Source organism: Apus apus, chromosome 20, assembly GCF_020740795.1.
Source record: "Apus apus isolate bApuApu2 chromosome 20, bApuApu2.pri.cur, whole genome shotgun sequence".
Taxonomy (NCBI): Eukaryota; Metazoa; Chordata; class Aves; order Apodiformes; family Apodidae; genus Apus; species Apus apus.
This window is the reverse complement of record NC_067301.1, coordinates 7,268,657-7,294,473: the sequence shown is the minus strand read 5'-3', so window position 1 is coordinate 7,294,473 and position 25,817 is coordinate 7,268,657. Positions and strand designations below refer to the sequence as shown.

Here is a 25,817-nt window from a genome sequence, read left to right as displayed (position 1 = left end):
GGATAAAAATGCCCAATTTTTGATGTCCCAAGAGATTAGCTTCCAGCTCCAGGAAAAAAACCCACAAAACAATTGTCTTCCAATCCAGTGCTACCCTGTGCATTGTCCTCCGAGTCCTGCCTGAAGGATTCCACAGCTCATCTCCATAGAAGAGGAATACATGACTTTTATCATGCCTGTTCTCAGGCCCTGCCAACTGGAGTAGTTTTAACCACAGATTTCTACTCATTCATCTTCAAAATGGCAGCACTTAAGGAAATTCTGTTTGCTTGAGGAAAAAAGCCAAGAAAGGATTTGAGTGCAAAGATGAGAAATACAGACAGACCGATCAAGCAACATTATGATAAAGTGTTTATTCATTTTTTTAAATATCAAATTATTTTTTTTTACACATCAATTTTGTTGATAAACAGTCCCCCAATATTAAAAAAAAAAAAAAAAAAGAATCAAGTGTGTATTACTTTGGGCAGAACCACATCCCATTCTCTGATGACACAACCACTCCTCCCTTCAGCCACCTTGCGAGGACAACCACAGTCTGTTCAGCCCAGAAGAGTAAATGACACAAATGCAAACCAGCTTTAGGATTCCTGAGTATTGATTCCCTCAAGTTCCTTAAGTGAGTTTGTAAAACTCTGAAGCTAAAAAGCATCAGTCAGAGAGTAACCCAAACTGCTGCGCATTTGGATCACGGACTAAGCTACGTCTACACAGTGCAGGAAGAAATCTCTTGAACACTTCAGAAGGGAATGATGTACACAAAACAGACCCCGTTTCCCAAGCTGACTTCTGAGAGAGGCAGGAAAATACCTCTAGATTTCTCCACTTTGAATTCACGTTAAGAGTTCTGGGGAGCTGTTCAGCAAGAAGTCCAAGTCTGGTGAAGAAACCTCTAGGACCTGCTCCTCGCTTTATTCGTAAATGGCATAGTGTTGTAAAGAAAACTGATCTGGAAGTTAAGCATTCAGCAAGTACACTTAAATATTGCTACATTTGAGGAAAAGAGACAGCAAGAGGGAGACACAAAGACAGAAAGAAGGGAACGTGTCCAGGTGGTACAAGGTTAACAGTCCTGGAGACCAAGTGTCTACGTAGGAAGTTGAACGTACGCAGCAACGAGGCAGAGATTGTTGCGAAAACGCAGCTCAGCTCAGCTCTGTCCAGCAGCAGGTCAACATGCCAGGGACTGTCACTAGGAAATGTTTCCTCCTCTTGTCAGAATTATCTGTGCCCAGATACCTTCAGATGTTACTTCATTAAACATCACCTCTAAACCCGCCCAGAGCCTCAGGTAACACATTCCAGAGGCCGAGTAAATTCCTTCAGGATCTCTAAGGAAAAGATCCCAGAAACCAACAGCAAGGTCCATGATCACAGTGGCTTCAGGAAACACCCAGAAACAACCTCTACAGACCCACAAGGGTCCCCACAGGTGCTGTCCTCTTCCTGAAGCCACCTCCAAATGTTGCTTTATTCTCTACAGATGGACTTTCCATCCTGAAATCATTTTGCTAAGCTGATGTGACATGAGTAGATTGCAGAAGTGATTAATGAGGATGAGGAAGAGACTGAAGAGCCTTATTTTAGGCCAGGATACACAGCTCCTCGGAAACCTGAACAGCTTTTGGTGTTACCTTGATCCCCAGCTCTGATCAACACGCTGTAGCAGTCTGCCATCCCTGCTTAAAGAGAATTATTCCCACTTTGTGGGCCAGGGAAGCACTGAGGGATTGCTAAAGGCTGAGCACAGGATGTACACACAGCAGGGAGGACACACAAGCACACTGAAACAGAAGACAAACTTTTAGACAGCGTTTGCTAAATACAGGTTCTGTTACATTTTGTTTTCACCTTCAATACTCACCATTGCCCAGATTTTCTCCAACACAAATCTTGCTCCTAAAGAAATTACTCTCTAATTTAGCAGCACGCAGCCATTCACTCAAAGCAAGGCTCTGGAATCAAGAGATTTAAATCACCAGGCTTGGACCAACTTGGTACAATAGTTTTACAGGTATTTATCAGTTGGGGGTCAGACTTTGCTTCTAGCAGTTCAGAGAAAGTTACCCAGGAAATTCTAGCACTATTGATAAATGCTTCAGTACGGATTTGGCAGAAGGGCAGTTTTCAAAATTTATACTTGACAAAGAATAAAACTGAGCATTGAAGCAAGTTGGCTGATACTCTAAAGCTTTTATAGCATCAATTCAGTCTATGCGGTCTAAGTAAACGTGGCTATAAAACTAGAGCCTTAACCAGTTTGGTGCAAAGCAGCAGTGCTTTGTCTAGCTATTAGCAATTGCTTCTAAAAACATTTAAAGTATAAATACAAAACAGGTCTAAGATTGGCTGGCTAACACCTGGTGCTTCAAGAAGCTGCAGCAGATGAACCTGTAGCTCTTGTGTGTCCAATAGGGTCAACCTGCAGCTGGTACCTGTGCACCAGGTGGGGACGTGCTCCCAGGACCACCTCACTGAGACCCGTGGTGAGAATCAGGAGCAGATTCAGCTGCTTAGACTGAGGATGCTCTGGATCTGAGACCTGGGAGCTTCATTCTTGTTGCTGCTTTTGACAGTGAGCCAGATGCAGGTGGGAATGGGTCTAATTATTATGTATCATTATTTCCTAAGGCTTCTACAGAGACAGTTGATCAAACTACTCCTGTACCCTTTTCAGAGGGGCCTTTTGTTAATTTGAGGTGCTCATTGTAAGGAGAATATTTCAAATGCTTCAGCAGGGGCAACTCTGACCAGCTGCCCAGTAAAGATGGTAAATCTGTCATCTTGCCTCAGTAACCCATTTTGAAAAGAGCCTCAAGTGAATTACTCAATGCTGCTCCAGGAGCAAGGGGGTTCCCAAAGAGCCAAGAACTGCTTCCCAGCATCTCAGGGAGTGGGATGTGAGCCCAACATACCTGGGAGCTCCAGCCCTGGCTGGTATGTTCACACCTCATGCAGAAGCTCCATTTGATAGACAGAGGAATGCCTTAAAGCTCTTCATTATTCTAAAGGATCTCCTGGCTGCCCAAGTGCCTACGAAAAACCTGAGCACCACAGCTCCCTGACATCAGAAACTCCTGCGGTTTGACAAATGAAACCAAATTTGAGTTGTTTTTAGATGCCACCTTCCTTGCATGACTAAAGCCCAGCATACACGCAGGCCGAACGGGGAAGCACCAGGGCAAACAAAACACCAGGAACACAGGCCTGAGACAATGATAATGACAAATGAAAGCCATGAACAAAACCACATTTCTAGCTGCTGCTGACCCACCCCTTCAGGTTTGGCTCAAAGCAGAGTTCAAGATGAACACCTGACACAAAGCCACCTCAGAGATTTGCACATGGGACTAAGTAGAAATTCCTACTTAAAATTTGGTATCACGCTTTCAGCCACACTTTCCTTCCCCAGCCCCAACAGTGTTTTGGGGCTCTGCAGAGCATCACCAAGTAGTTCATGCCCCCCCCAAAAAAAGCATCTGGAAAGAGCTTCCTACAGCTCAGCCTCGGTGAGTCCTCAACAGACAGGTTATTCACCAGGGACTTCCCAGAAGGCCACGATGGTTTTAATGCAGAAGCCATGTCAGTGCATTTGTTTCATAAACCCTATTGGGGAGCCCTGGCTCTAGAAGAGGTATTAAATTCGTACCTCACCAGCCACTATGGGCTTTCTGCAGTTTGCATTTCCACAGCTGAGAGGCTTATCATCCCCCAAAATCAAAATAAACGAGTGCAAAGCAGATTTCTTCATTCTTCTAATCACATCCCTGCTCGGTATGGAGAGAATGCATCCACTGAAACAGTTCATTCTTCCCCAGGCAGAGGGGGATTAAGAGCCATAACACATGATTGGTTGGTTAAACAATTTCAGCATTCAGTTTTTGCCTTCAAGTGGTTGAGTTTGTTCTTTTGGATGGGGGAAACATGATTTGGGCAAGGCTAGAAAAAAAAATGTAAAAGACTCCTCTTCCCTCCCCCCCCTCCCCAGTTAATACCAGCACATCTTCAAATAAGTTAAAACATTGCAAGTTTTGGTAGCACCAAATTCTATCCCTTCCCTTCTTCTATCCCCACATTGTAAACTTGGAGCACACTGGCCCAAGAGCATGAAAGGGTTTGGCAAAAACAGTCATGGGCCTTCCCTGTGCACACACAAAACCACACGCTTCCAAACCACCCCCCTCCCCTTCACTCCTCTCACAAAGGGTTACACATCTGTGGGCATCTACATACCTTTAGTAGCTGCCATAATAGTTTCAACAGCACCCCAGGTGGGACATGGGGTTACAAAGAGCAGGAGAGCTAAAACAAAACCACCAAAGTCCCTCTAGACAAGCGCCGCTTTGCGTCCGCGCTGGGCTGGGCACCCACGGGCAAGTCAGCTTCACCATCTGCTTGGTGCTGGACAGGGTGGTGATCTTAATGGCTTCTGCTTTATATTCAGAAACACTGGAGCTTATTCTAAAATTGTACATTTAAATGAAAAGATTTTCATCCAGTAGGCATAATTAGAAGCTTATCCTGTCCACACAACACTAGGACGTTTTGCTTTCTTTTAAAAGGCCAAATCTAATGAGTGAAACGGGAGACAAGTTACTTTGGCTGCAAATGATTTAAAAAATTCTGGCTCGACATTCTGCTTGTACACTGTGGTGTGTAATTTAGATATGTCCTTTAAAAGAAAAGACACCCCAGTCAGCTACCTCTTCCACAGTTAGGTAGGAACAATGATACCCTTGGCTAGCAAAATGAGAAGAGCAAGATCTGTGTTTCCATCTGCTTGTTCCAGAGCCTCAAGAGCTTCCTGAGGGGTAAAACCAGCGCTGAGGATCCGATCAACATCAGCCACGGGGAAAGCAGATGGTGAAGCACCTGAGGCAAGTCCAGCACAGCCAGCTGGTGGGCTCAGCACTGGTTCCTCACACCCACCTCCAGAAGCAGAAGTGCTGTTTCTCCCAGGTGCTCCTGTACTGCTCTGAGTACCTTGAGGTGCAGCTGCAGCCAAAGCAGGTGCAGAGGAAACAGATGTGTTTTGCTCCAAAGTGGGAGTAGCTGGACTCAGAGAACTTTCCACCCAAACCTCCACCCGCTCAGAGCTCTCTTGCTGGTCAGATGTTGCTGCAGAACTCACCACAACCAAATCACTCCTACATGAAAACTTCTGGCTCTCCTGAGCACCTTCACTGAGAGCTGACTGAGCATGACCAACAGACCCAGAGCTGATGTTCTCTATGCCAGAATCACAAGGCTGCTTCCCCTCTGCTCTTCCACCTTCAGACCTCACCTCATAGGAGGAACAACTCTGTTCCTGGCTGGCTGGATCCGGGCCTTTCTGCTCATGGCCAGAAAGCCCCTTCCACGGTGGTGCTGGCTCTTGGTGAACCATTTCTAGCTCAGAGACTTCTTCAGAGGCAAGGATTTTACATCCTCCTTTCCGACTGATAACCAGGAGTTTGTGCAGCTCTTTCAAGGCTGATGCTAGAGACAAACATGGCTCTTCTGAAGGTCTTCCTGGATCTGTGTCCAGCCGATGGATTCTGGAGGGGCAAGAGCTGTCTTCAGCTGCTAAATTAGACAACTCATTATACTTTGCAGAAACCTCACTCGTGCTGTTAGACCATGGGCTACCACTGGTGGAGAGTGGATCACCCAGGGAGGAAGCAGACTTCAGAGACTCCACCTCCATGGAAAATGCCTCCAAGTTCAGGTCAGGCACACTTTTGCTCTCAGCCTGCTTCTTCTGCTCACCTGCTGAACCATGTGCTTCCACTACAGACTGCTCAACTGTATCTACTTCCATGGAGGCTTCCGTCTGCATCCAGCTACAGGAGGCTGACATTTGGATATGCCCTTTCACACAGGACAGACTTGCTTTCTCCTGGCCCTCTCCTGTGGTTTCTGTAGGAGGATTTTCTGGCTGGCTGGCTTCTTCTGCAACAGGTTTCTCAACCTCACCAACATGACAAGGAGCTTCTGAGTCAGCTGTCTCAGTTTGCTTCTCCAGATGTTTCTTCTCTGGTTCTTTGCACATCTGATGACCTATGGGAAGCTCATGCTTTTGTTCCTGTTCTGGTGACAGACATACAGCTTTCTTTTGCCCATCCTTAGCAGCAGTGTCAGCCAAACTCTTGTCTTTTATCACTTCCAAAGGATGTTCCTGACCACAGTCTTGCTCTTCAGTGTTACATTCCTTTAGACTGTCAGCAATAAATGTTTCTTTGAGTGTCTTCTGTGAAAGGCAAGCTGGATTGCAACAGGTTCCCTCCCCTATCTGGGGAGAAGGGCTGTCATTTGCCAAGGAAGCCTTATTGGAAAGATGCTGTAATAAGAGAGAATGTTCTTTTTCTGGGGTTATCTGGGATTCAGTTGGAGACTCAAAGGACTTGATGGCTCTAGGATCAATGGGCTCCGTGCAGTTAGATTCGGATGAGCAAATTGAAGCAGGGGCAGAGACAGAACGATCAAGTAATTGATTTTCAGGATTACAGATCTTGGAATTGAGTCCTGAAGACTGGACTGGATTTTGAAACCCATCAGAAGCTGGTAATGAGGGCATTCCCAGTGAGGTAGTTTCTTTGTCACTATTCTCTAACAGAAGACAGAAAGAAAGAAGCTGTTACGACCCACGAGACCCACTTTTCACTGGAGTAACGAAAACTTATCAACCAATGGCTATAAATACCTGGTCTGTGGCCCACTCCAGCTGCAGTAAACACACACTACATGCATCAAGGCTTCTGACGTTCTGTTTGGATTAGGAAACAAACACACCAAACTTGTGTTAGCATTCAGAGCACACCACATGCATGGGGACAGTCCTGCAACCTGGCAGCTCCGCTCCTGACTGTCCAAGGAGACAGCACGCGAGAGGCAGGAGCTCCTCATGTTCACTGCCTTCCAGAGGGGTTCTGCCTGGGAAATTCCTTATGTCAAGTCAAAAATAACTCTGCTGCAGAACAATTTAAAGGCAGTTCTGTGGTATCTACGCTGCAAAGTGGTCTGTGGGTGATACTACATACTGGACATAACATGTGCAGCACAAGGCAGGTGTCTCACACTGCCCTGATTTCTTCTCCGTCTGGCTGGAGATATTCAGGAGACACATTTCAGGGAAATGAGAGTGAAGAGAGCACCACGATTGTGTAACTATGCTCCCAGCTGCTATTGTCTTGTGATGGCTGGTGGCATCACAAGGTGGAGGAGGTGAGCAAACACCAGCTTGCTGCAAAAGGGAAGTGTAAAGATCTTGGGGTGAACGGCAGAAACCCTCAAAGGAACCGTTGCCCGAGACTTGGAAGAGCAAAGCAAAGGAAGGGACAGCCAGAAGTCAAACCCAGCTCACTGTCTCCTCTGGAAAGAATTACAGATCTCTATCAGCAGTGGCAAACACTGGCTCTTGTTATCAAGACAGATTAATGAAGTTCACTCATCTTGCTAATAGTCCAGTCTTGCTAATAGATCAGCTCTCGTGCTCTCGTTCAATCACTGACGTGACCTTTGCTGCACAAGTGCCTGTTCTGCCATTAAAGCCCTGCTCTGTCCAGTCTCAGATACCCAAACAGTGATCCAGATTTTGTGCTTCATGATTCATTGCATTAGTTCCCTTTCCCTTCCTCCAAACTCTGTGCTCTTAAACACATACCAGTGTTTTACCTTAAGTCCTTCTGCTTTTACTGAAACCAGCTCTACTGGGGGACACCCAACCACGCTCACATGCACAGCCAGGATTTCCTCTAAGTTGCACACCATGGAAGAAATCTGCCTTTTTCACCTCAGCTACTAGTTTCTTTTATTCTCCATTAAACAGAAATGCTACCACACTGCATCTCTGATGATACACTGGGCTATCAAATCCAGCAGCAATCCCTTCTGTTGGCTGCACATCTGGTCCTAATGCAGCTACAGCAACTTGGCAATCCTGGAGCCTTAAAAAGCCAGAACTATCCTACAGATTTTGAGGCTGCTCATCTTTCAAAAGGGTGGCAAAGAGGCTTGTGACACAGGGGCTGGATGAAAAGTGGAGGCATCTTTTCCTGTTTCTACATGGCAGGACTACATTCTCCCTCTCTGCTCCCAAGCCAGACCTCTAGAGAGGAAGCAGAACTGTCTTTGGACTCAGTGGGTTGGTAATCAGGGTCTGATCAGCCAAACACACCAGGGATTTGCAGTCATTTAGGAAGCAGAAGCAGCTCCTGTTCTGACACACACTCCTCAGTGTCATCCTTCTGACACTGCCATCCTCCTCCTGGGCTAGCTACAGGAGCTGGATCCCAGCCCCACCAAGGACATGGATCCAGCTAACACCCACAACAAACCCTTCTCCACCACCAGGGATAAACTCTCTGTATCAGGTAAGGGTTGCACATGTGGTGGCAGTGCCCTCCTTGTGTGGAGGTTGTTGGGATGAGAACCTGTACATGGAGTCAGCTAGCTGAATATGCTTCCTCCCAAAGCAACTGCAGCTTTGCAAATCCTCCATAGTCCCCAAGTTTGCCAGTGGTGGAGGGAAACTCTATGTCCTGGCAGGAAAGAGCAAGCTGATGACAGACATGAAGCAGCTGTGGAAGATCTAGATCCCAGTAGAACACACCAGGGCTCCACTACCACCTCAGCTGCCCTGCTGCAGGTGCTGAAACACCAGCAAGTCAGGTGACAGAAATCATGAGGCTTGCTGAAGTCAGCTTCAGGTGATTAAATAAAGCTCAAGAGTAATCCAGGTGTATTCAAAGTGAGAACTTTAATAGCCTACAGATACATGCGGTGATTGCTGTGGTACCATCTACCAGGAGGCTGCAGGAATTCAAGCTGTTTATGAAAGAACACAAGAGTTCTTGTGGGGAGCTGAGATTCTCCGGGCCTGCACTGTGTTCCTTCCCTCTCCAGCTTCCTGTTCTTTCATTTCTATTAGTTTTGGAAGAGAGGAAGAAGGGATATACATGAATATTCTGACATCTTAGAGGATACAGCCTGTGAGCCAGAGGCTTGTAATCTGTCCAAGACACAGTCCATCTAAAAAAGACCTACCTTAGTTTTGTGCAGGGGTGTTCTACAAACATTAAGTGAACAGACAAACTGGATTTCCTATTCTCATACATCTTTTACATTCCTCTAGGGCTCAGCACGGATGGAGAACAGCAGACTGCTGACTAGCCTGAACAAAGCCATGTGGTCTTTAGAACTGTTTTGGCACATAAGCAGCTTTGATATGAGTAATTTTAGGCACTTTTAATTTTTAATTAATCGACTAAAATGCTTTTCTTGTAAAGATTCATGTATTTTGGGCTGAGGTTTGCTTTTTATGTGACCCTTTCAGCAGAGAACTAAGCCCAAGCTACTGAATCTGACCTTTAGCTCTGTCACAACCTGACAGGGGCAAAGTCAAATCTGTGTCTGTGTTACTCTCTCCTTGCTGCAACTTAAGTTAATAAGCATTCAATAAACCATTTCTTGCTGATTCATTAAAGCCAGGCCTTCCTCTTTTACACCTCTGGAAAATTTATGGAAGAAACTTGGTCAAAGGGACCAATAAATGCAGTCCTAGAATCACAGAATGGTTAAGGTTGGAAGGGACCTTAAAGATCAGTCCTGTGCTTCCCTTTAGTATAAATACCTTTGTTATTTGCAAGAAAGTCACTGATTACTCTTTGGACTATCAGGCAGCAAACTGGGAAGTGTTAGAGAAAACATCAGTACATTACAACTGGTTTTAAATATGTATGTATATACACACACACATATATATATATATATGATTATCACAGTTCAGTTTTAAATATGGGCATCCTAGAGCCTTGAAAAAACTAGGAATAAAAAATGAAATAAAAAATAAATTAGCTTTTTCAGCTTAAACATGACCCAGAAAAGATTTCTGCATGTGTGCAGGAAGCAGAATCTTACTGCATGCTTTCAGAGGAGAAGTTCATAGTAAAACTCAACAGTCTCAATAAAACACTTGCACATAAAATGTTCTTTTTAAGAATTTCAGAAAGGCTTAAGAAACACACTCTGTGAGGTATTCACAGCTTCACTGTAACAGCAGGGGAAAAAATACTGAAGCTTTCCTTTAGTCAAAAGCATATGCTGAAATTAAGGGAGCAGTTACACAGAAAAACTGAGTTTCAGGCAGTTTGGCTGGTAGCTCAGCTTTATTTTGGCATCTCCACTAAATTTTGCAGCTCCCAAACTCTTCTGTAACCCAGTTTGCAGCTGCGCAGCCTATGGATTCCAGAGGCACAGGGAACAAATCTATGGGGAGGGTGAAAGTTCTCTTTTAAGGCTGATGATGAAGCTGCTTCTTTGGCAATTTGGAGCAACAATAACCTTCAGTAAGGGAAACAATTCACCTCCCAAGGGCACAAGCACCATTCTAAGGGAAAAAAATGCTGAAATGGTAGTATTTCTAAAAATTGTCCTGATCTTCTGTCTAGAGATTTATACTTCCTGCTGTGGCTCCTCTATTTTTATATGCTGCAGCTATTAAGAGCAGGATTTGTGGAAGCCTCCACAAAGCTGTCCACGTGTGAGGCTGCTAAAATATCACCCAGCTGAGCCACCTCTTCCTGACTAGCACTGCAATTTGACCCAGGTGAACAGGTGCCAGAGACAACCTTTCATCTCCACACCTTCAAAGGCCAAGACACCAGAGCAGGTAGGAAGAATCACAGAATGGCTTAGGTTGGAAGGGACCTTAAAGACCATCTAGATCCAAGCCCCCTGCACAGGCAGGGAAGGAAGGAGAGCACAAATGAAGCAGAAAGCACCCCTGAATGCCTTCATGCAGATTTAGCTGTACAGAGAGAGAGACATGCAGTCAGAGCAAGAATAACCCCCTCTTTCTCTCCGCCATTTACTCCCTGATGCTGCCTCAGACTGTGTCTCCTTGGGGCTGACAAGGGGGCTGCTGGCAGACATCCTGATACACAGCAAGAAAAGGATGCAAATTAATATTTCAACTGGGCTCCTCCTGGTACCTGCTTCCTCTACAGACTTCTGTATTGCTTCTGCCAGCTCCTGGTCTGCAATCTCCTCCGGCCTCACGTCTTCCCGCCCGGCTCCGTATGCCAGCCGGGCACATTCCGGGAGCTCACCCTCTGGGAGGAAAGTGGTCTGGGAACCAGTGGTGCCAATCACTAGTACATTCTTCTTGAGATCAATGGAACACTGTGAAAGAGCATCAAGACATCAGGGGCCTGTGTAAGAGCCAGTGAGTTCCCAGAGAAGAAGGAGAAACAAGGTTAAACAATCCATTTCCCACAGGAACAGCTGGAGTAAAGCAAAGCGGGCCAAGAGCATCAGCTCTAGGCAAAGGGCTCCATATGACTTGATTTGTAATAAATCATTCAGGTGGAAAGCTCTGATGAGAGCAAAGTCCTTCAGGGAGCATCCAGACACCCCATGGCTATCCATGCTTTATGTAGTGTCTGTACTTCTGGCCTGCCTGGCTGGAAGATCATCTACTATCAACTCTCCTTGGAAAAATCCTAACAATTCATAGGCAGGGCATTTATGTTGCACTTGGCACTTCACTTGGAAGAGCCAGGAACTGTTTCGAAACATACCTGATGCCTCTTCAGCATATCCAGTCCTAAAAGCATGTCCATGGGCTGCTCCTCAAGGATTGAGAAGGAACATGCCAGGAAATCCCCTTCAATCTGCACCTGAGCTGCAACGCAAGGAGAGAAGTTGCCACCTTGCAAGGCCACACCTCAACAAATCTGCTTTCTGCTCTTCCATCTCCTGGGAAAGGCCTGCACAGACCTGCTGGGTGTATCTGAAACTACAGCTCTGACCTACTGAGCTGGTCACAGAAAGCCTGGCCTTGTGCAAGCCCCAGGGACTCTCAGGCCCAGTTCAAGATTTGAAAACCGACCTGTGCTAGATCCTTCAGTGCTGCTCACCTGACCCCCCAGCCAGAGGAGCTGGAGACAGCTCCTCAGAGCACAACTCTGAGAAGAAACAACAGTGAAAAGAATCCATTTGTCAGACAACAAGGACAATCTTTTGTCATCCAGAAAACCTGCACAAGGGCACAGGCAGCCTTCTCTTCCCAAAGGAATACGAAACACTCCACAGGACTGGAGCCCTTCCCTTCCCAAGCAGCTCGTACTGCCCAACAGTCCCACCCCAGATAGGAAAGATCCTACTACTCCACATTAGCCCCATTTTTGGCACCAAGAGTGAACACATCCTCTTCACTGAGGACTCCCTCACCTAACAGTGTTGAGGTAACTCAATTTAAAAGCATTAAATGAGACAGAAGCCTGACTGCTGTGCCCAGGACAAACATACTGCAGATGCACTTTTCCTGTACTCTGCAGCAGTTTCTAACAGTTACAGCATGAAATCAAATCTTCCTTGGTGCCAAGACTGTGAGAGATGCAGCTAAAGCTGCCCCAAGAATGCCAGTACTCACCTAAGTGCACTCTGCCAATGATTTTCTGAGTCCCTACACCCTTGGCAATGCCAGCCCACCGTCGATCTACCAGCCTCATTATGTTGCACCTTTCAGCACAAGCTTGGCTCATGATGGTCATCTGGGCACCTACCAGCAGAAACAACTGTGTAAAGTTCCTGACAGTTCATCATAAATCAGAATTTTCTCCTGGAAGGACTTAAGATTTTGCACTCAGCAGCTGGGAAATCAACCTGCCTGCATCAGCACCTGTATGAAGGCATAAAGGTTCCCTGGGAATCCCACTGCCTTGAATCAGCACTGACAGGAAAGTTACTGTAGAGCTGGAAGAACCCCAAGGACTGTCCCTTGAAGGCTGCAGATGGGAAGCACAGCATTAAAGGCACGTGAAATCCCCCCATCTGTGCCATGTGGTGAGATACAGGTGTGCCAGTGACCCTCCTGGCACCAGAGCCCCAGAAATTCCCACAGGAGCCTTGCCTTGGGCTGTTCAACCACTCATGTGAGCTTCTTCTCTCAACAATTTGCTCCGTTTGCCTTAAACAGTGCCCAGGCTGCTCTCAGATCTCTATTAGGTGCTTCAGAATCTTCATAGAATGGAATGGGTTGGGTTGGAAGGGACCTTAAAGACCACCCAGTCCCAAATCCCCCTGCACGGGCAGGGACACCTCCCACCAGACCAGGCTGCTCCAAGCCCCATCCAGCCTGCCCTTCAGCACTGCCAGGGATGGGGCAGCCACAGTTTCGCTGGGCAACCTGGGCCAGGGTCTCACCACCTTCTCACAGCAAAGAATTTCCTCCTCATGTCCAACCTAAGTCTCCCCTCTTCCAGTTTTAATCCATCCCCCCTTGTCCTCTCCCTCCCTGCCCTCATCCCAAGTCCCTCCCCAGCTTTCCTGGAGCCCCTTCAGGCACTGGAAGCTGCTCTAAGGTCTCCCTGGAGCCTTCTCTTCTCCAGGCTGAACACCCCAACTCTCCCAGCCTGGCTCCAGAGCAGAGCTGCTCCTGCCCTTGGATCATCTCTGTGGCCTCCTCTGGACTCTCTTACTTTGGGGGCTCCAGAGCTGGACACAGGTCTCCAGGTGGGGTCTCAAAAGAGCCAAGTAAAGGGGGGGAATCACCTCCTGAACCTTGTAATGTGTTGCTTTACTATGGAATTTTTGGGCAAAACTTCTGGAACATTTACTGTCTCCCTCAGTGAGGGAAAGTAGACTGTGGAGAAAGAGATGAAAACGGGGCAGTTCACCTGAGTCAACAAAGGCTTTCACTGGGTGTCCGTTGACTTTGCAGTTGATGTACAGCATCACCACCTGGCCAAAGCTCTCAGGAGCCTCTTCCATTGCTATCGTCATATTTTCTTCAATGTTTTGTTGCCTGAATTTAATGGAGAAGAGAGAAAAAAACCATCAGACTTTACACCAGCTGAACCTTGTAAGCATCCATTTGACTTACAGACAGATCTGGTCATCTCCCCTGTGTTGCTCAGCCTACAAACAGCAGGGTTAAAGCCCTACAGACTGTCCCATTAGCTGAACACAGGTTGCTTAGGGGGGCTGCTAGTCATGATCTTGGCTCAACCCAAAGACACCAAGTCACTCCCCCAGCAGGCAGGGAGGCTCCTTCCAACCCCCTGCCTCACGACAGCACCAGATAACCTTCTATTTGCAGCAGAAAGCTGTCACCACAGAGCTAGTCTGGAGAACCTGTGAGTGAAAAACCTGGGTGTTTATTAGTCACTCTACAACAAAGCACTGAGGGCACACGATGAAGATGTTGCCAGGAGCTACAAAGCTGGAATCCCACACAGCAGCTGAACATTAAAATTCTCCAATGTTTCCTTGGTATCTTTCCCTTTCAAGGCATAGGAAAGGAGGGAGGTGAGTAAAACCACAGCAAGAACATCACCATGAGCACAGGCTGTTGCTGCAGATTCAACTCTACAGAAGAAATGCTCTTCAAGAAGCCCACTGTGGTGCCTACTGTAATCTTGGAAGTGATGGGTATCTGTGACTGCATCTGAAATACCTTTATCTACCAAAAGGAGAACATTTTGAAACCAATTTTGAAACAGTTTTGGTTTTCCCCCTCAGTAGGGGAAGAAACCCAAGCTCCTTTGTTCCTCATCTTCTGTAACCTGGTAGCCTTCCCACAACAAGCTTGTGGGATGTGGTTTCTTGGGGGGGAAGGAAAACACCTAATGGCATCCTGACCTGGCTCACTTAGGAGCTAAAGTGCCCTGCTGCCAGTCTGTCCTGCCTCCTATATTTGAGAAGCAGAGCCACACATTGTCCTGTCCTTGATTATTTACACTGGAGATACAGTGGTTAATCTTTGTTTCCTTGTCACATCCATTATCCTCTTGTCTCTGTGCCTGACACTCTCTCCACCCCAGATACACTTGGAGGGCAGAGATGTATCCCAAAAAATATATGATCCTTGCAATAGCTTCCAATCTTGGGCAGAGCACATGGAATGAAGGAAGGAGTTCAGAGAAACTAAGTGAGGTGTGAAATCTGGGGTCTGCTAGAAGCCCAGACTGTTCCCTAACTGCTGCACAGCCTTGGACACATCTCCTTTAGTTGTCCCTCAGCTCAGGGGAAGGTAGGTGTTCCAGTGCCTCCAAGCCGTCTTCTGCTACCTACAAATGTCTGTTTTTCTGCATTGCTAAGCTAAGCCTTCCTCCAGCACCAACATCTTGTCAAGTGTAATACAAGAATGGCTCTTACCATAGAATCACAGACTGGTTTAGGTTGGAAGTGACCTTAAAGACCACCCAGTCCCAAATCCCCCTGCATGGGCAGGGACACCTCCCACCAGCCCAGGTTGCTCCAAGCCCCATCCAACCTGCCCTTCAACACTGCCAGGGATGGGGCAGCCACAGCTTCCCTGGGCAACCTGGGCCAGGGTCTCACCACCCTCACACTAAAGAATTTCCTCCTCATGTCCAACCTTAATCTCCCTCTTCCAGTTTTAATCCATTCCCCTCATCCCATCCCTCCCTGCCCTTGTCCCAAGTCCCTCCCCAGCTTTCCTGGAGCCCCTTCAGATACAGATGAATTTTGGTTATGAGCCACAAGGACATTTCTTTACTGGGGGAAAAAAACATCCATCATGTTCTGACTCCAGAATTTATCACTCAATTTAGGAAATCAAGCCTCAGCCCAGTGCAATTACATTTGGAAGACAGCAAGAGGGAGCGAGCACTGATGAGCAGAACATATTTCTCCAGAACATCTCTTCTGACAGCAGTGATGTTCAGAGTCTGGAATTAGCCAGAGACAAAACAATTAGCAAATATGAAACCCAGTCTCAAAGGCAGCTGGAGGAATGATGCCATGGAGCTGAGCAGAGAGCTCAGCTCAGACATCAACACAGGTCCAGCTCTCCAGTGCAGAGCGTGCCCCAGACACCCAAGTGCCACCTCACCAGAGTATCTGGACTATGTGCTCTCCACAAGGGCCCTTGTTTCAGAGTGGACCAGCTTGGACATCTCTGGGACATCACAGGCATGGACAGTCATGCTACCCCCTCATGATCTGTGCTCAAATGGATACATCTAAAGGATGGGGTGTGTACCTCCATGTCCCCAACTCCCAACCTTCCCACCTGCAAAGTTGGCTCAGAGATGCCCTACAGGCATCTTAAGGCAGGATCTAAGCACATTCCTGCATCCTCCAATGTAAAGCACCATGGATGGAAGCATCCTGTGGAAAAAAGCACCATTAAGACCTCCAAAGCCTGCAGGTGACTTTGGTTTGCTACCTTATGTCTTCTTCTATCTTGGCCTGTGCCTCCAGATCAAAAGGGTCAGCTGAGTAGAGTCGGATCCTTTCTTGCTCCCGCCGGGCCCGGTCCTGCTGTTGCTCCAGCAACACCCTGGTGAATTTCTCTGCAGTAACAAGGAGAAACACAAATGCTTTTTACTGGAAATTACTCTTACAACTCAAGTTCTGGCACAGCAACCTCAGTTTTTTATGCCAGCATGAACTCAGGGCTGGACTCAGCAGCTGAGGCACACAGGGCTTCAGCTGAAGGCAGCATGGATGGGCCTCACAGATGGATGGACCTCAAAAGATGGGTGGCAAAGCTTGGGAACCCCCTGAGATGGAAAGCCAACTGGAGAGAGCTCCTCCTTGTGCCTGCTACCCAAACTCAGCACAAGCAAGCTCAGTTTCCTTGTGCATACATTTTTATATGGGAGAAACACAGGAAAAAACATGAAGACAACAATATTTAAAACAAAGAGCTGCATGAAAACAGGGATTCATTCTTCTGTTGAGGCAAGAATTGCCAAATACTCTAAAAAACAGCAGATAAATGAGACCTGAAGCAGAAATCAGAACTTGCACAATTCCAATGAGAGGCCTGAGTGTATATGTATTTTGAAAAAGCTTCAGACAGAGACAGAAACAACATTTCCCAGCTCTCACTAAGATGGCTCACCTATAAGAACAGTTTGCAGGATCTATCCCATTTTACACTCGGCAATACCCAGGAAAATAACAGCCTGTAGATCCAGCAAAGAGCAAATGCAGAACTCTAAGACATAAAGAGGCTAAGGACAAAACTTGCTTTAAACCCAAGCAACACAGGCAAAGACAGAGACAGAATGATCCCTAAAGCTGCACACCTGCCACTGAAATCAAAAGGTCCAGGACTGGTCACCTGCTTCACAAAGTTTAGCCCCACATTTTAAGGACACAGATTTTAGATCCCCGCTTTCTGCATGGCCTCTGACTGGTTTTCACTACTTGGATGTGATCACATACATTCCCAAAAGGATCTGACAATAAACTGAGCTCTGTAAACACAGTAAGTTGTGGGTTTCCTTCTAGAAATGCAGTTCCCATGAAGAAACTCACTGGCTCCAAGGCTGGTACCTGTTCATGAAGGCACTGGGGAAGTTTTCTTGGTTTGTTTTGTTTTTTTTAATTAGGCTTTTGTATATCAGGTGCCTGCTGAAGTGCTTGTGAAGCATTTGGCACCAACACATGGCACAGATCTGTAGGGACATCTTGGCAGCCAAGCCAGAGCTGTGCCCAGATACCCAGAGAAGTATGGAATGATGAGAGCACAACCAGATTCAACCCCACTTCCTCCTGCAGCCACTTGGGACTGAAAAGGCACACCTGAATCCAAATGTAATGTGCACCTGAATCCAAGTGTAATGTGCACCTGAATCCAAGTTTAACGTGCACAACAAGACAGGACAGATCAGATGAGCTGGTTCTGGGTGTCTTGGGCTGTACTTCTTATTCCCTCTGTCAACAGTGGCGCATCTTGTCAAGATGATGCACTATTAACACTGTGCTCACAAGAGGTGTGAAAAAGCTTGAAAGTGCAAAGGACATGGTTTTAACTCTGGAGATGAGCTACAGTCAGAATGAAAGAATGAAGCAGGCTGATAAGATCCATGCAAGTTCCTCTCTAGCTTCCTTTGACTGAGAGAAGCCACTAGGATGTACTCTTGGAAGAGGGGGAAAAAAGACTCCTGCTGGAAGCTCCTCCTCTTCCTTCACTTCTCCAAACTCAAGAGGATTTATTTCCTACCTAAACGACTGCAGGGCTTTAGCAGCACATCTTCTGATGTCCAGAACACCTCTCTGTTTCCACACTGAAAGCATACTTGAGCTCAAAGCATGGTACTAGGCTTCAACTGTGCCCAAAATACCTCAGCACTTTGAGACTTCAACATTTCTGACTACTCCTATTGAAAAAACTCCCTAAAGCCAGCATTTACTTGTTCATTCTCCTCTCCCAAATGTCCACTCCCAAACCAGCTCACCATTATGGACAGAGCTGGTTTTACAGCCTCTGCTCTCTGTTGAGGTCTCAGTGGGCTCTGGGATGCAACAAATACAAAAGCATGCCTGGAAAAATGCACAATCAGAGTCTTTGCATAAAAGCTGGGAGCTGAGCCATTTGTCTTCACAGAAACTTCTCTGTGGATCTGATATTCCAGAGTAGAGCACAGAGGATATTAATGAAGCCAAGGAGAAATATGTATAACCTGCCAGAAATAGCCTAGTTAGAAGGAGAGGACCTCTGCCCTGAATGCTCCCAAATGGCACCTTTTATCAGCATCATCAGTGAGCTGGCAGTGAACAAAGAACTGTTATAGAATCATGGAAGGGTTTGGGTTGGGACCTTAAAGATCACCTAGATCCAACCCCCCTGCATGGGCAGGGACACCTCCCACCAGCCCAGGTTGCTCCAAGCCCCATCCAACCTGCCCTTCAACACTGCCAGGGATGGGGCAGCCACAGCTTCCCTGGGCAACCTGGGCCAGGGTCTCACCAGCCTCACAGCCAAGAATTCCCTCCCAATGTCCAACATAAATCTCCCCTCGTCCAGTTTTAATCCATTCCCCTCATCCCATCCCTCCCTGCCCTTGTCCCAAGTCCCTCCCCAGCTTTCCTGGAGCCCCTTCAGGCACTGGAAGCTGCTCTCAGGTCTCCCTGGAGCCTTCTCTTCTCCAGGCTGAACACCCCAACTCTCCCAGCCTGGCTCCAGAGCAGAGCTGCTCCAGCCCTCCCATCATCTCTGTGGCCTCCTCTGGACTCTCTCCAGGAGCTCTGTGTCCTTCTTACGCTGGGGACCCCAGAGCTGGACACATCCCAGCTAGTTAAAAAACCTGTGTCTGCCCTTTTATCAAGAGCTCAAACAGACCTAAAAAACCAGCTCCTGCAGATGGAAAACCCGACTCACCGAGGTCTCCACTGAGCAAGGCCTCGGCCAGGGGCGGGTTGCGCTCCTTCAGCAGCGACAGCTCGTGGGGATTCGCCAGCAACATCTCGCGCAGCAGCCTCGGGTTGTCCAGCCCCTGAGGGAACGAGGAGGCGTCGGGAGGCGACGGGCGAGGCCGCTGTGCTGGGGGCTGGTGCTGCTGAGAGGATGTCCCAGGAACCGCGATGCTGCTGAAGTCGATCTTAGGCAAACCTTGAGGGAAAAAGAGGTCAGAGGCGTCGGCACTTCGCCGTTAAGATTCTGCTGGGAAAACGCAGCGGGAAAACCCCGGGAAGGATGAGCTGCTCTTCATGCTCCAGCACGAGGCTGGATTCTGAGAGCAGAGATCCGTGTCGGGAGCACGGCCACGTGCTCAGGTTACTGGGTTAGGAATGCCAGCACCTATTCAGGTAGCTGCTCTAGCCTATCTGGCCCATTTTTTATCTCCTCATCACAGACTGGTTGTTTCCAGCTTCGCAAATGTGAGTACCACAGAGAGGGATCCACAAGGCTAATCCCAGTGTCTCTGAGGTGCTTCTGAACCTCTCGGATTAAAAAAAAAAGCCAGGGGGAAAAAAAAAAAAAGTAACATTTCTGCAGACCTGCATTGCAGGTACCCATCCTCCAGCTGAGGCAAGAGGACAGGGACCTCAAGCAACACTCCCACGCCCTTCCCAGCCAGTAGCACCTTCTCCAGCGTTATTTCATGAGGGGGATTAGCTAGGAATCACTGCAGAAGGCAGGAGAGAGGAGCCAGGCTCCAGTCAGACCTCATCTGAGGAGTCTTTTGCATGATTGTGTTGCTGGGTTTGTCCAGACTTTTTGTTGTCTCTGAGCAGAACAGACCCCACGTGACTGCACCACGACACTGGGTGGGAAGGGAACCAGCAGCTGTATCAAACTTCACAAGCCTTTGCAAAAACTGCTGTTCTGAACCAGTCAACTTTCTTGCTTTCGCTGCATTTCCCCAAAAGAACAGTAAAATGGTACTCACTTCCTTAGAATTTAAAAAAAACAATACTCAATAACAAGCCCTTTTCCCAATTTTTAAATCCCGCACCTCATCCCTTGTCATGCTCCTGCCTACATGCTTTGCCTAGTGAGGTACTAAAGGAGGGTGACACGAGATGGAGTTGGTGTTTGATAAATACTGAGATCTTTGGATGCCCAGAGCAAAAGCTAGCACACATCCATTCTCACCTGGGAAACGGATGGAGGGTCGAGGCTCCACAGTCTCTTTCTGTCGTAAAATCACCACGTCTCCATCTTTCAAGCCATAGGAAGCCAGAGATCTGTTGTTGTCAGTTAGAGGCCGCTCTGCATACACAATCTGCCCATGGAGAGAGTGCAATGAAGGACACCATGTGGGTCAAAGCAGATCTTGCTCTTTTTTTTAACCTTTTTTTTGTTGGGAAAGCATTCTAGTCAGTCCCTTGGAGCCAGCTCCTGCAGGGAAGTGTACAATTCTCCCTGCAGGCACGGGCAGGCCTGGCCAAAAGCACCTCTACCTCAGGCACACAAAGACTTCAACAATAAGTGGTTGGACAATGACAAGGAGTTGGTCTTATCGAAACCTGGCCAGGGTTTCTTGAAATCCAGCATCTCAGGGAAGGGCTGGTCACTCTTAGAGGCCAAGATCATTACAGGAAAGCAAGCCTTGCACCAGGGCTGTTTGCCACATGTTTCCAAAAGCCAATCTCTGCCATTACACAAGTCACAGGCATCTTGTGCAGCATTATCTCCCCCCAAATCAGCACCTATTGACCAAGGACCAACCGCATGCACGCAGGCAGCATCAATCAGGATTGATCTATGGATGATCCAGTCCAAGATCTAAGATCTCTGCCTTTTCCCACAACATGGTTCCTCAGAATAACCAGTTTTACAGGGACCTCAAGCCATTTCCAGTTTACTTCAGTAATGTAACTCTGTCCAGGCTTGAGGGTTCAGCACCCAAAGACAACACTCCCAAGACTGTAGTCAGCCTGTGGTGGTGAAGTAACTTCTTTTGACTATCAAACACAAAGTCACATCATTCTCTATTACAATACTCTTGATTTAACAAGGGGTCCACAGATTAAACCTAAAAACATATTGAGACAAAAAAGAATAATCACCATGGAAACATAGAATGGTTTGGGTTGGGAAGGAACTTAAAGATCATCTAGATCCAACTCACTTGCATAGCCAGGGACATCTCCCAGTAGACCAAGTTGCTCAGAGGCCCATCTAACCTTGCCAGGGATGGGACTTCCACAGCTTCTCTGGGCAACCTGTGCCCAGGGAATGTGCTAAACATTTCTGTTAGCATTAGATCTGTAACACCTACAGATGGTCCAAAGTTACAGGGAAGCAAAAGAAATAAAACGTGTGTTACAGGAACAAAAATTCTCAAAAACGGTATCTGCTAAACATTAAGGTTTCTGTGCAGAGACTGGGCAGATTGGTTCAACAGCCTCCTACCCCTGGCAGGAGTCCAAAGCAAGAAGAGCCAGAGAACCCAGCCTAAACCCGTGGGGCATATGATCAAATTTCAGGTTTACTACCTAGTTTAGCAAGACCCGCTTTGGAAAAGGCCGGTTCAGCAACAACAGGTTTTGCCACAGGTCGGGACTGGCAAAGCCGCGTGGGAGAAGCTTTCACAGGCCTTGCCTGGACGGGCTGCAGCTCAACCTGATTCTCTTGCAAGCAGTAGATCCAAAGAAACCCCAATTACCACAGATCTTAAGGTCTGGAAGGCGCTCCAGACTTTCACTGCTTTACTGCAACAAGTCAGAAGTATTACACAGAAACCCGCTACCACACTCTAAGGGGAGACCGATCATCAGAGGGGGTGCCAAAGACCAGACAGAAAAAGCAAAACCAGTAAGAACCACGTAGGACAGAAACCAGAGCCACCAGAAGGAAAGAAGCATGAGATGAGGAGCAAGCACGAGCTTCCTACCTTCTTAACGACACCCTGAACAGCCTCAGTGCTATTGCACCAGACTGGGTCCCTTCCAAAGCAAACATGCGTCCGTTTGCAGCTATATTAAGGAGTGCAGTCTCTGCTCTGATGGTTTGCAAGACATTTCAAGTATAATTAAGGTTAGGCTGTGATGGGGAGAGTCCCAGGGCATCTTCTCACGTTACCGGACGCCTCCCGCCCGGCCTGACCGGGCAACGCCGCTGCCCGCAGAGACAACAAGCTTGTCACAGAGCAGAGCTGCAGGCACAAATCTTAAATGGCAGTTTCCCTGCACACTCTGGGGAGACAAGTTAATCAGTTTAAGTGAGGTTTTACCTCTGTCATCTTGCTGAGATTGGATTTATGGGCATTCGGCCTTAACACCTCAGACAATGAATTAAGGGCCTGGCACTCACTCTACAGCCATTAGCAGCACGGCGTGAAACACTTTTGACCCATCCTGCTCTGCTCTTAAAACTCCTTGATTTAATTTTGCTGTGTTTTGATTATCTGCTTCGTGGTGTATTTTTGTAAGTGAACTTGTACCTGGACCAGGTCCTGGACACAGGCTCCCCTGGAAGTGACCAGGGCAGGGATGGAGGCACCGAGGCGGCACAGTGGTTGGGTTTTGTAGGGTAGAACCTCCTTATGGAGCAAGGAACCCCAATCCAGAGTGTGAGATACCACCAGCAAACAGAAATCAATCCAAACCCAGAACCTCTTAAACCTTCCTGTGCACAGCCAAGGACAGGAGAGTATGGCACATAAAGAGAGAGGAAGGGAATGAACAGCACTGCCAGAAGAACGAGGTTCTGCCGAGTGTCCCCGTTCCCTCTCCAGAAAAGCCTCCACCTTGATTGTGGAGGAAACCACCATAAGCTGAATTATTTCCCCTCTCCTCACCCAGCTCCTCTTATCACTACAGCTCTCCAGCAGCTGTCCCTGTTATCTCCCAACACCCTCCCCACCTTGCCATCCCTCGCAAACCTCACAGCCCCCTGCTCACCTCCACCCCAAACTGAAGAACCCCCAATTCCTGTCACAGAACAGCAGAAAATACCAGTGGGATTAACCCTCCTCCACACACAGCAGTGGGGGTTTACACCTCCCTGCACAACCCTCACTATTAAATTCATGCTCTTTTTTTGTGCCAATGTGGCACTTTTAATGGAACGTGTGCCTTGGTTATGGAAAACCAGCAGGAAGCCACCAAGTTTGGTAAATGTCAAACTGCCTCTTTGTGGAGGATGGTTTGAGCACACAAAATCCTTCTACACAACAAGCTGTTTCACTGATAACTTGTATTTTTATCATTTTCTCCTCACTGAAGGTCCTCAAAACACTGGGCAGAAACAGGAGAGAAATGAACAATAAATACATGGCTGGAAAGCACTAAAAAAAAAAAGGAAGCAAGATGATGCATTAATGGCAGATGGGTGAGCAGAAGGGAAGCAGAGGTGGCTACAAAAAGCAGTGCTGATCCCTGTGACCTGTGGCCAATGTAATCACAAAACTGTGCAGCAGTTTAACTGAGGTGGAGCAAAAAACTCACCAGCAAGAAAACTCCTGGCAAAATTGCAGGAGAAAAATCCATGACCCCTCATAACCTAACAGACCCTGAGCTGGTGGGTTACCCTGACACAAAGGGGACAGAGCTGATGATGAGTTTACACTCCACACATCTCAAGATATGGAAGCCACTGTGTGCTCACAGATCCCACGCACCCAAGTTGTCCCTCATCACCAGTTGCAAATTTGGGTGGCAGTGACACAGAAATGGGGCTTTGCTGGAGCCTTTATGTGAGGTGGTTCCTTCCAAAACTCAGAAAACCCACCTCACCTCGATTTTCTACCCTGGCTTTGGAGCCTGCTTCCCCCTCAAAACCAACGTCTCACCCCAAAATAAAAGGCTTGCCAAAGGCAGACATATATAATACAAAACACGATGGGTGAAGCCTCAGGAACCTGCTCAGTGAGGAACGTGTCCACTTCAAGGGTTGCCAGTTCAGCTCTTTCCCCATTGCTGACTAATATTTGCTTGACTGGAAAAGTGTTTTATTACTTCAGACTTGGAAAAGGCTCAGGAAGCAAAAGCCATGACCACAAAACTCCCCAAACTGCCAGGCACGGCCGGCACCCTGAGGAAAGGAGCTGACCTGGCCCGGTCCACCCTGCTGGTAAACAGGGAGAAATCACAAAAAAAACCGGGACTGAGCCCAAAACAGAGAGTAAAGCCCAGGTGGGTGGGCAGACGGACACGAGCCAACCCCACACCACAGTTTTTGACACGCTGACAAAGTGGGAGCCCTGAATTTGGGCTGGAGGGGAGCTGTGCTAGGGGAGAGCAGGTGGATGCCCCGTTTGGTTCCTGTAAGAAAAAAATAAAGGAGGGGAGGGAAAAGCCTCAATCTGCCCTTTCCACCTCAGACAGGGGCAGGAATGCAATAGATAAATAAACACTTTCCTCGGTGTTCCAGTCTCGTTCCCTCGAGTGTGAGGAGATCACGGGCTGGCACCTTCCCTGCTTTCTGACTCCCATCCCTCTCACTCCAAATCCTTCCTCATTTACACACCAAATTCCTCTGAAAACTCAGTAAAACCCAATTTTCTTCTCCCCTTTTGGCTCCACCACGGAAGGCGACCGAGCCTTTCCCGGAGCGACCCCGCTAAGACATCGACTCATCACGGTTCCCCGCGGGGAAGAGGAAGATTTTGCGGGGAAAAGGGACCCGCTTCTCATCAAAACGGAAAGGCCGGCGCGAGGAGGGACAGCGACGCGCCCACCCCACCCGAACAACCCCCAGACGCCGGGATCCGGAGGCGCCGAGGGCTGCAGGGGGGACACAAACCGCTCCCAGCCCAGGGGACCCAGCCCCTGGGGCGGGGGACGAAGGAGCGCGCCCCCCCCGCTCCTGGGGAGCGCACCCGTCAGCGGGCAGGGCCTGACCTGGCTCTCGGCCGCCGGGATACCGGACTCCAGCTCGCAGAGAGCCCGGAAGTTTTGGAGTTCGAAGTCAGCGTCCACCTGCAGGGAGAAGGTGAGCTCGCTGCGGTCGCGGCGCAGGCAGAACACGGTGAGCAGCATGGCCGACCCGCCGCCGCCGCCGCCAGCCCCGCCGCCCACAAGCGCCGCCGCCGCCAAGCGCCGCCGTCGCAAAGCGCCCGCCCTCAGGGGCCGCCCGTCAATCAAAGGGCGCTCGGCCAATCGGCGGGCGCCTGGCGGGAGAGGGGCGGGACCCTCTCCACGAGGCCGGAGAACCCCAGCGCCATTTCCGTGTTTTCCGCCCCAAAACAGCACCCTACGGGTGCAGTGGGACTCTTCTGGGGTGCTCCGCGGCTCCCACCCCCTCAGCTTCCCCCCATTTTTCTTGGGATCACACCTTTCAGCTCCTTTTTTCCTCCCCAGCCCGCTCTGTGAGCATTGTGAGGGGCTGCAAGGCTCTAGGGGCGTCCCTCAAGTCACCCGTTTGCTTTTTGGGGTGCCCCATCTTCCTCGGTGTGCCTCTGGGGACTCCCTGTACTTCTCAGTGTGTTTTTTTAGGGTGCTCCAAGCCCCTCTGCACACCCCAGACCTCTCCCTTTTCCTTTCCAAGGTGCTCCAGGCTCAGCACCACCAGGCTGTCCCCACATGGAACACCCCAAACTGGTGAGGGGGACATGGGGACATACCCTTCAATGCCACCTGCAAGTCTGGGGCCAAAAGCCCCACACAGTGAATTCACTGATTTCAAC

General features: G+C 48.3%; 1 protein-coding gene across 3 annotated transcripts; it reads right to left on the bottom strand.

The window, feature by feature from the left end:
- Positions 1-338: 338 nt before the first annotated feature.
- DDI2 (DNA damage inducible 1 homolog 2) lies at positions 339-25,195 on the bottom strand. 3 transcript variants are annotated; one of them, XM_051637362.1, is made up of 10 exons: positions 25,033-25,195; positions 20,339-20,468; positions 19,121-19,351; positions 16,175-16,301; positions 13,659-13,786; positions 12,413-12,541; positions 11,559-11,662; positions 10,971-11,160; positions 6,683-6,745; positions 6,491-6,588 (listed from the first exon to the last, which is right to left on the bottom strand). In XM_051637362.1, the coding sequence occupies exons 1-9, from the start codon at positions 25,168-25,170 to the stop codon at positions 6,729-6,731; spliced, it is 1,194 nt and encodes a 397-aa protein (XP_051493322.1). In that variant the 5' UTR covers positions 25,171-25,195; the 3' UTR covers positions 6,491-6,588; positions 6,683-6,728. The 3 variants fall into 3 exon arrangements, with proteins under 3 accessions (XP_051493320.1, XP_051493322.1, XP_051493321.1); XM_051637360.1 differs by lacking the exon at positions 6,683-6,745 and having other exon boundaries at positions 339-6,588; XM_051637361.1 differs by lacking the exons at positions 6,491-6,588; positions 6,683-6,745 and adding an exon at positions 8,723-8,901.
- Positions 25,196-25,817: the final 622 nt, after the last annotated feature.

Bases quoted from the DNA above. Each gene is read 5' to 3' on its own strand.
- DDI2 (XM_051637360.1), bottom strand. From the start codon at position 25,170: ATGCTGCTCACCGTGTTCTGCCTGCGCCGCGACCGCAGCGAGCTCACC. The intron at 20,469-25,032 runs GTCAGGCCCTGC...CTCCATGGGCAG, and splicing joins TCCCGGCGGCCGAGAGCCAG to ATTGTGTATGCAGAGCGGCC. The intron at 13,787-16,174 runs GTAGCAAACCAA...CATTAAATTCAG, and splicing joins AAGATAGAAGAAGACATAAG to GCAACAAAACATTGAAGAAA.